Source organism: Oryza glaberrima, chromosome 10 (genome assembly GCF_000147395.1).
Source record: "Oryza glaberrima chromosome 10, OglaRS2, whole genome shotgun sequence".
In the NCBI taxonomy this organism is placed as follows: Eukaryota; Viridiplantae; Streptophyta; class Magnoliopsida; order Poales; family Poaceae; genus Oryza; species Oryza glaberrima.
Window position 1 is genome coordinate 5,796,765 of NC_068335.1, and position 10,386 is coordinate 5,807,150.

The following is a 10,386-nucleotide window of genomic DNA, read 5'->3' on the forward strand; positions in this document are numbered from 1 at the left end:
CCCGGTATTGAGGATGAAAATAATGAACATGTGATCGGGATTGAAAGGCATCCCTGTGAATGGGTACATTTTGACGCCCCGTCACTGTGCTCTTGCTGATGTGATATTTGAACATATCCAGGTGTGCCTTCTGTTCCTTACAAAGATTTTTATGTTTTTTTAAATATAGATTTCTAACAAAGCTTAATTTGTAATTGTTTCAGACGTTGGATCTTGAAGGCCGGCTCCTGATCGCAATTCACAGATACAATCATGGGATAATCCAAGGCACGATGTGTCCATGCTCTCGTATCATTGCCCTTGGATTCCTGTACTGCTCCCTGGAGTGCAAGGTTTGTATGATAAATTTCTTCTTATTCAAAGGACATGAACAAAATGAAAGTCAAATATCATTGTTGTGTTTTCAGGGTAATCATTTCTGGAATTAAAACTGGAGGAAAACCAAGGAGCTGAAGCTTGAGAAGACAAGGAGAAAACAAACTTGAACAAGTTGAACAACTTTTATCAAGTCTTCTGTTCTGAATTGTTTCAGTTCTATGTTCTGGAAAACATAAAACTGTTTCTGTTAGAATCTATTTTGGAATTAGTTTGGAGACTTGTTATCTTTACCTGGCTGTAAAAGGAGGCTTTTGCATTTGTAATCAGTGCTGTCAACATTATGGGATGGAACTGACAGCAAACTGGCAAGTCTAGGTAGGTTAAGTAGTTTGTGGAGGTTGAAATTTTGATAGTTCCTGTAAAGTGTAAAGCTGTTTCCATTGATTGTTGTTCAAACAAACTGAGTAGCCGTTGTTTGTTTCTTTCTTCTTCTTTTTTTGCTTAATTCCAAACGATAATTGTCTTGCTCCTTTTATAGAGGAGCCAGTGCTAAACAACTGCATCCTAATTAAGAGGAACCGGTGAGGGTGGACGCTGCTCCCTTCCCGTTCCTGTTTCTCTCCCTTCTTAATGAAATAATACGTAACTTTCTTGCGTATTCAAGAAAAGAAAAACGTCACAGCCACGCCATTCTTATATTCTTATTTTCAATGTGATCTTGGCACCATGTTACAAGATGGAAGACAAATTCATCTGCAAAAGCAGCTGAATATTCTATATCCTGATATGCGTTTGTGCAATCTGATGCACACGAGTGTCTACGTATGATATATAAATTTCCTGTAAATAAAGAAACTCTTTACATATTTTATCAAGCTGAACTATTTTCTGGGTGGTTTCTAAGATTTTTCTCTTGCCCTTGCTTGATGGTACGCAAAAATTGATCCACGAGAAAGGAAGGTCAATCATGGATTACTCAAGAGAAAGGTTTCTGATGTTGCGCTGCTGATCTGCAATTCCTTTGGCTAATCGTGACGGCAGAGGAAGCAAGTCAGCTGGTGTTCCAGTGGAGGATGTGCTCGTCAATTTCGGATTGAACCACCTTCTTAGAGTAAGCCCGTTGATCCTCATTTTTCCATGAGACTCCTCGCCATGATATTTGATTCCTAATCTCCTCAGCAGGGAACCAACTGCTTGACCGACTCTGCATTTCATAACGAAGTTCAGTCTCTTGTAAAACTTCACCAAGTACTCTAATGTATAAGACATAACAAACATTTCAAGGGAAACTTATGCAAGAATTGCTTCCAAAGAATATAGCTGCTATATAGTTTCCTGTAGTGGATTTTATTCAGGATTGACAAAAATATAGCTGCTATAGAATCACTCTAAAAAGTATAGTTGCTTTGGACAATAAGACACGGATAACATCTAAATCAAATGGAAACGGAAATGCAGATGATGGACGAAAACCAAGATTTCAGCACTAGTAATGAACACAAACAACAAGCACTGAGATTAGCAATCTGTGTTGTTTCACCTTCCAGCAAGTTTAAGTGTCTTCTCCCTTTCATCAAGGCCGACTTGTTTCTTTTCTGTGGGTAATAATATTGTCACGTTGGGTAACCTTGCGCCTGCATGGAACAATAAATCATTACGACTTAATAGACAAGATGTAAATTCTGAAATAGTTTCTCCCTGTTCCTATATTGGTTTTATGTGTAAAGTGCATTAATATCTTCTTGTTAGGCAGCAAACAGAAGTTGTGTTGGTATCTTGGCAAGTTATTGTAATCGACCTAGATTGACTAGATCCAAAAAGAATGAGATAAAGCTAACTATCCAGAATGGCTCAATGTTTGGAATAAGTTGGACTAGAATAAATAGACCTAGATCTATAAAAAAAGTGTTTGTAGAAAGTACTCCCTCTGTCTCATATTAAGCGCAGTTGTGGGTTTCAGTGCCCAACGTTTGACCGTCCGTCTTATTTGAAATTTTGACTAGAAAAGATGCTCGTGCGTTGCAACAGGTAGAGCCAATTTAATTTGTACATATGTGTCGGTGGATAAATAATCACAGTCCATTGTTTCGTTTATTCATGTGTTTATCCGAATCACTTATAATCAAATAAAAAACTATTTGTGTAAAAATCTTTTATATACATGTTCTTAACGACTCAAAAGCAAATGCGGTAAAAAAATACGATAAAAAATCAAAAAGTCAAATTCAAAATTAAGTTCTACAATTTAAAATTTGGCTTATAGAAATAAGCATAAGCCACACAATGAGGCCTTCAAACACAAGCTCGATTTGTCGTCCAACTTTATCTCAAGTCGGGCAGGAAATGATGACGGACAGAATCAGGAACTTCGATCATCCTTTATTTCAGTTAGCATGTTCTTTTCGAAAGTAAGACTGATTCTTATAGATTATTGTAACGGTATCCCCGGTAATACGCTACGTGTGGCAAGGGGCATGTGAAAAGGTGCAGACCCAATTAATTCGCACGCGTCTCGGATAAGGACACTATGGCGTAAAAGAAAAGGAAAGAATTTGAAAGAAACATAAAATTAAAACCAATTCAATCACAGATGACGTACCAAAATTCTGGCGGAAACATCTTCAATTTTTATAATAGTAGAGATTAGTATTTATTTTGTTATTAGATGATAAAACATGAATAATACTTTATACGTGACTTAGGGCTTGTTCACTTTGATGCCATTTTCAACCTTACCAAATTTTAGTGAAGTTGCCAAAAAAAAGTGGCTACATTTAGTTTGCTGCCAAATTTTGATAACTATATAAGAAATCATGCCAAAATTTTGGTAAGTACTATGCCAAAATTTTGGCAATGCCAAATTTTGGTAAGGTATTTTTTGGCATCAAAGTGAACAGGCCCTTAATTTTTAAAATTCTTTCATAAATCTATCTCTTTCAAATAAGATGGACGGTCAAACGTTGGACATGGAAACTTATGGCTGCACTTAAAATGAGACAGAGGGAGTAAAAACTTACCCAGGAAATGGCAACCAACTATTCAACCTTAGCTAATTCACTAATCAGAAGGCAAAGTAAATCATTTGAGGCATAAAACACTGAATGATTTACCTGCAGCTAGTCGATGCTTTAAAGACCTCAATGTTGTAAGAACTGAAACCTGTCAAAAAAAAGGAAGTATATGCGCATGTAATATGTTATAAGGAAAGGTTATAAAAGGATAAATGCACTTGGAAATCGTCCCCCTGTCATTGACAAAAGCAACAGCCAAGAAGAAATATGTCTGCGAAACTTATACAGAAGGAAAATACTAACTATTTAGCTCTCATATTCCTCTCCTATGTAGTAAATTAAGAAACAAAAAAAAAGCATATTTTGTAATACACCACTATGCATAATAAAGTTTTAGGTTCTAAAGATGCCTATCCACTATGCAAAGTAGTCGTGCTAATCAGAGAGGGCAGCATTAGTTGAAATACATGGAAAATATGCAGTTTTGTAAACTAGCAACAAGTATTAAGTACTGTAGTAACCCAGAAAGCATACTTATTCAGCACACCAGGTTTATATAACAGAAAGTGGTCAACATAGAACTGGTTTTAACTACAAATAATGTTCTTAGATACATGAGTACTGCACACTTATGTTGTGACTTATTTATTGAGAAAAATATATTTATTAAAGCAAGCAAAGTGCAATTAGCAAAATACCTCCGCAGTGTAGATCTTTGACTTTCGGGCATCAACAAGAATACGGGTATCTTTCATGGAAATACTTTCAACTGCTCCTAACGAAGCAGCTTCCTGTGACAAGAAGGCATCTATCTGCTTTGATTGATACAAGAATACTGAAATGAAGCCATTGTTTTAGTTCGAATTAGTATCAGTACCTCCAGTATTGAAAAGGCACGAATGTCATATTCACCAAAACCTTCCAACAGTGAATTCACATTGGGATGATGTGGAATATCACAACTTATTCCCATATTTTCAATGAAAGTATTTGTTAATGTATTATCATGAGGAAACCTTAAACATCCCAACACTTGAGACAAAACATCACTTGAGGGTAATAGTCCTGTGGAAATTGCCTCACGGTAGACCTTAATTGCTGAGGAGGTCCTACAGAAAAATTAGAATGTTCTTAAATCTTATTGTCTGGTCCATAGAGATACCTGAAGAAATAAATTTTGCATAAAGTTGAAATGGCATGTGCTATAGAGTCTACCACACTTACGAGGCAATTTGTTTGAGGGACCACCAAATCTTAGTATGACAACCCATTCCCCACTTTTCTGCTAGCCATGTGCTTACAGGGAATGAAGTGGTGATCAACCAACTCATTCCATTTTCTCAAGTGAAAACAGAACATATATAACAAATGTGTGTTGGTGCTATGGCTAACATTTTCCTCGAACAGAACACCTCATAGAAGACTATACTTTAAGATCGTCATTGTCTACTTTGGTTTCTACAGCAATTTTGATAAAACAACAGAAAATCTAGAAGATTTGCCAGCTGTTCAGTGGCCATTTTGAGTACACATTCAGAAGTCATATCATAACACACCAAAGTCCAAAATTCCCAATGCTTAGCCCTTTGCTTTGCATAAAAAGGGTTAATTAACCCAAAGGTGTTACAATTACACAAGTGGATTTATATGTCAGCATCAACATATGGAACTACTATATATGTTTAGTAAATCTCCTTCGGTCCCCCCTTCTAATGCTTGTTGGCTTACAGGTTCTAATTAGTGATGGATTCCCCACCAGGGAATTCTATTAAGGAGCAGGGATGAGGGAGGTTTTGTCCCCATGGAAACATTTAGCATAAGGGGCAATCTTAAATTTCATCTATGAATATTGAAGCTTTCCATGCATAAGTGGATCTAGCAAGGAGCATACCATTTGTTCTCAATCTGTGGTTTCCCTAAGTTGAATGTGACAACGATATTGCCCAGTGAAAGATCATTGTCGAACATTTGTAGACACAAGCCTAAAAACAAAATTCATTCATTAAGAAAGATTGTCACCAAATAAATTTGAGTAACAAAGAATAAAAGAGTAAATGCTACCAGGTGTAGCCGTGTAGGCATAAGAAGGAAAACATAAGTGATATGAAGAAACAGAGAAAATTCAGATTCTTCCAGAAAGTATCAACACAACTGGAGAAAAAACTTACCAGTAAGACAACCAACGATTGTGGGATTGAGGTCAATACTGTCTATTTTTAATTGTTCAAATAGATCCAAACCCAGTTGTGCTTCAGCATTCCTGTGGGGAAACTATTAGTACCTGAAGAGTGCGATAAGATTAGTTTGAAGAGTGCAGTTCCAGCTCAGAGTTATTACCTTTCACAAGCCACAAATAACACCGAATAGGTTATCATATTTGGACAGACTCCTAATCTCTTCATCTCACTAAGGACCTCAAAAGACTTCAAAACTTGATCACCATCACCTGCATCATCGAGAAACTGTCATTATTTCCATGTCCAAAGAAGCAAGAGTTTATAAAGAAAATGATAGGGAACAGCTATGAACATATATATAGAAAATGAAAGTTGCACCAAGGTTCCTATATTTGACTATAATAGCACTGAGGCTTTTAAAAGTAATTTGGTAGGTCTCAGAAACACATAATGGACTTCTACTTGGATCCTTCAATTTAGAAAGTTAAGTTATTGTGTCTTTTTCACTGGCTGAAACTGTGATGTAAGCCACACATCTTTATTAATAGGCAAAACGTTAGTATTAGCTCACTGAAATGACAAAAAAAACATTTTATTATTGCTACAAGTATTCAGATGTTTGGACATACACAATGCGGTGATCAGAGCATTCATCATTGAAACGGTTGGCATTAATTTGATTGACTTGATCTCCTCAAATAGCTGCAATGCCTTTTTCCAGTCCTTGGCCTGAAACAAGAATTTAAATGTCGTGATAATAACACCGAACTCAAATCAAAAGTACATGGAATACAAGTAAAATTGCAAAAGAAAGAATAACTAAGTGCATAAAAGACCTTGTGCTACTGTGGGGAGCAGAAGTTAATAACTTGTTATATTGGTTTTCATCCAACAATTTATGTCAGAACTTACATTGCAGCAAGCACCCATTAATGAACTGTATGCAATGGTTCCAACTTGATATCCCTTTGCTCTTGCATCCTTCATTATCTCAAAGGCAGCATCAGCTCTCCTAGCATGGCCAGCAACATCAACTAGAGCACTCAGAAACATCTGTAGTTGATGGAATGAAACAAACATAACAGTTAAATAAGTCATGTGGGTTAAGCACATATCCCTTTAATGTTCTCTCTAGAAATAACACCTCATCAGGTTGTACTCCAATCTTGTTCATATCTTCATAGATCTTCAGAGCGAATCCTAAATCACCAGTCAAGCTACAGCTTCTCAATGCTATTGTGTAAACTTCTGGAGTACCCTTTATATTGTACTCCTGAAGCATTTTGTATACCTCACGAGCTCGATCAGCCTACACAAACAAATGTTTTTTTGAGTTAGATACTATATAGCCTATTTCGCGTTTACAACAAAGGATCTGCAGAACACCTGGCCAGCCTGAATACATGTCTTCATCAGAGCTCCAACTGTGACATGATCAGGAAGAATCGGTTTGGATCCTTTAGATTCAGAGGCTTCTGCTGTCATTTCTGATAGAACGTCAAAAGCTCGAGCAACCGCTCCAGATTCACCGCATGCACTGATCAAAGCATTAAAGACAACTCGATCTGGCTTCACCTTCTACTGCAAGTATGGCCCAGTAAGTTCAACAAACATGGAAAGCGCATAGAAGTGATTCACCAGTAGCATTTGCAGCACAGGTGAATGGAAGACATGTAATATAAAAAGAAAAAATATGTACCACTTCACCTTTGAACTCATGATACCATAAGCACCAAATGCTTTTGCTACTTGACCAGCTTTTGCACAGCCATCAATCAGTGCACTATATGTGTTAACATTTGGCTCTATTCCAGCACTGACCATCTCATGGAAGACCTTAAATATAAGTACACAATAAGAGATATAAAGCTATCATATTTTTAAGTCAAACATATATGTATGAATATGTCATTTAGTTACCTCAAACATAGCATCAACTTTTCCACACTTGGCACAAGTCGATATAAGTGTTGTGTAAAGTTTACAATCAGGTTTTAGGCCAGCTTCCTTTAGGAGCACCATAACTTGGAGAGCCCCTAAAAGGTAAAAACAGTCATGTCTCATCAGATCTTAATCTAACAAATCACACAAGAAAGCTGCAGTTTTAAGTTCAAGCAGCTACCATCAAAATCTTGCGAATTAGCGCACACAGATAAAAGCATATTGAAGGTACTCATTTTTGGGTTATTGATCAACTTGCAAAAACGAACAGCTTCCAGAACAGCCCTTTGCTTCTTACAGGCATTCAGAAAGCTAGCATGGTGGATCTGAAAGTAGATGGAAATCAGGAAAGAGAAGAAGATATACACTAAAAAAAGGACTATTAGAACAGGTAACAACCTTATTCATATCAAGCAATCCCTTTTGCTCCATGCTTTCCAATAGATCCACAGAGTCTTTCAATCTGACCATACCAAATTGAAGTATCAAGCAAAAATATTTATAGCACAAAGAGTGCAGCATATTTAATATGAAAATTCCATGTATGTAAGGGGTGTTCTGGGAACAGATTAATAGCAATTATTATGTCCAACATTATACCTTCCATCAATTAACAAACTATTGTATCTCCTCAAGTAATCTGGCACGTCCTTTGTTCCCCTCAATCCAGCTCTATTTGCTGAAGTAGAGTTTTCTGGATTCTCCTTGCTCAGTAAATTAGAAATACTCCAGCCAATTAACTTTGCATCATCATGGTCATTCATTGCTTTCTTTCGTTTACTCACAGGACCATCCCTTAAGCATGCAACTGGAACCAATCGCCCTGAATATAGAGCATGCTTCTGAGGAAATGGGAAAAATCATGCAAGAGGCGATATTAAAAAATAAAAAATATATTAGCAGACTAAGTACCAAGAAGAATAAATGAATTTCAAAGTTAAACCTGCTCTCAAATATGAGCCCCCTGCATAAGAATTTGTGAACTCGGATGCTTTTCTTGGTTCAAACAGATTGCTGGCATGGGCTTCAGGAATAAAATTCAGTGGATGCTCGTTGATTCTTTTGAAGGATGAAAGAGACGTAAAATCAACATAGTCTCCTTGATCACTTTGATGGCATCCAAGTAAATTGGCACCCTCACTATCTGTTTTATTATCAGGAGGACCTTGGCCATTTTTAGTCTGCTCGTTCTGTTTTGAAAGTGATAAAAACTGATGAGGCAGTCCACCTAGCTGAGCCCTTCTGTTAGCAAAATGTCTGCTTTGATGTTGTCCATCAGACACAGAACGTGATTGTGGTAGAATATCTTGGACCTTTTCTATGGAACTTGTGTTTGCTGGTCCATAAACACCTTCAAATGTGTCTAACGACCTGTAAGTACTAATTACAGAACCAACCTGTGTTGTATTATTTACAGTATCTACACCAGAAAAAACACCAGTTTGGCAATCCGTTCTATCCACAGTCATTCTTCCAGAAACAGATGGCTCTGAAAAGACATTTTCATGAGTTCTTCGAGACGAATAGCTACTGTCATCTAACAAGTCTGTCGATGTGCCAAGGGCCTTATTATTTACGATTCTTTTGTCATGTTCATGTGAAACCTGCATGATTGCGATATCTCCACAAGTTAGAAAGAAATTGATTTTTTGTATTAAATCATGTTCCCTTTTTTTTTTTTGCTAAAAGTGCATCGTCAGCTGCCATTTTCCATGCCCAACTGAAAAATAAGACACTTTTTCATCTTGCAAGAAATGAGAAAGACTGTGCTTGATATTGGATATGACAAGCGATTATGATAAAAGTATAAATAAGGCAATGATGATTTTTGAACCTTAACAAGTATTGTCTCACAATGGACACCAGTTTAGTTGATTTTCCCAAATTTGTCAATTTAGTAGCTACCAACTGACCGCGTAAACTCACACAGATTTAGCTCATCTGTAGACAAAACCAGAATAAGGTTTTTCTATCCTGATTTATTTCTTGCATTAGACAAATATGTGGAAACTAGTAGGCATGACTTGTACTGGCCGTTTACAGTTCTGTCCATTCATAATTTACATTCCTTGCTTAATACAGTTTTCTTTTATCACATTTACAGAGGTAGTAGATGATTTCTTGGAAGAATGGAGAATTCCGTTTCAGTGAGATTAAAACAGAATTCTTCAACTATGACCTGTAGGGCCGCATTCCATTTGACCCAAAAAGAAAAATGATCTGTTTTATTTTTCAAATCCGTAATCACTCAGAAAGCATATGCTGACCTCCTCCTCCTCGGGAGAATCCCCGCCGCGCCACCGTAGCCAGACCAGCTGCAAGGCGGCGGCGATGAGCGCAGCCGCCGCGGCAACCGCCGACCCACCCAACGCCACGGCGGCTCCCGCCGAACCGCCGCCGCCGAGCAAGCAGCTCGGCGCGCGGCGAGCATGGCGTACTCCCCCGGGCTCCGCCCTGCGGCGATGCGGCGGGCGCAGGAGCAGCGCACCACCACCGGCGTGGCGGCGGCGGGGGGAGGGGGAGCAGAGGGGGAGATGGAGGAAGCGTGGGGAGGAGGTGAGGAGGGTGAGGGCGTGGGGCGTTGAGGAGGAGGAGGAGGAGGCGTCCATGGCGGACGAGGCGAAGAGGGGAGGGGAAGGAGGAGGCGGTGGAGTGATTAAGGCGGGGAAGATGATGAGATGATGAGGTTTATCCGGAGTTTGCGAGGGTGTGTGGAGGTCGCTGTTTTGCGCGCCTAAATTATCTTCTTTTTTTCGGTTGAGGCGGATCGTTAGCGTTGTGGGCCCACCCTCCTCTCTCTGTCTGTGCATAATTTTCAGCTTGAGTGGCATAAAGCCCTAAATGTCTCATATTTAGCCCAATTTGGTCTGTCTGAGTTTTGGGCCGACCATACAAAAATTTCAAATAAGAGCAAAGTTCACTTTAGGTGAACTCAATTT

The 10,386-nt window shown here is 38.4% G+C and overlaps 1 protein-coding gene across 3 annotated transcripts; it reads right to left on the minus strand.

Moving 5' to 3' along the window:
* Positions 1-976: 976 nt before the first annotated feature.
* Positions 977-10,145, minus strand: LOC127752476 (pentatricopeptide repeat-containing protein MRL1, chloroplastic). Of its 3 annotated transcripts, XM_052277865.1 has the most exons (19): positions 9,715-10,142; positions 8,391-9,051; positions 8,048-8,270; positions 7,847-7,910; positions 7,629-7,773; positions 7,427-7,542; positions 7,214-7,342; positions 6,893-7,084; positions 6,651-6,815; positions 6,419-6,559; positions 6,136-6,235; positions 5,667-5,775; positions 5,498-5,589; positions 5,221-5,311; positions 4,207-4,438; positions 4,028-4,120; positions 3,429-3,477; positions 1,859-1,952; positions 977-1,522 (listed from the first exon to the last, which is right to left on the minus strand). In XM_052277865.1, the coding sequence occupies exons 1-19, from the start codon at positions 10,054-10,056 to the stop codon at positions 1,291-1,293; spliced, it is 3,270 nt and encodes a 1,089-aa protein (XP_052133825.1). In that variant the 5' UTR covers positions 10,057-10,142; the 3' UTR covers positions 977-1,290. The 3 variants fall into 3 exon arrangements, 2 of the variants coding, with proteins under 2 accessions (XP_052133825.1, XP_052133826.1); XM_052277866.1 differs by lacking the exon at positions 9,715-10,142 and having other exon boundaries at positions 8,048-8,289; positions 8,391-8,538; XR_008012370.1 differs by lacking the exon at positions 977-1,522 and having other exon boundaries at positions 4,028-4,137; positions 9,715-10,145.
* Between the last annotated feature and the right edge of the window lie 241 nt (positions 10,146-10,386).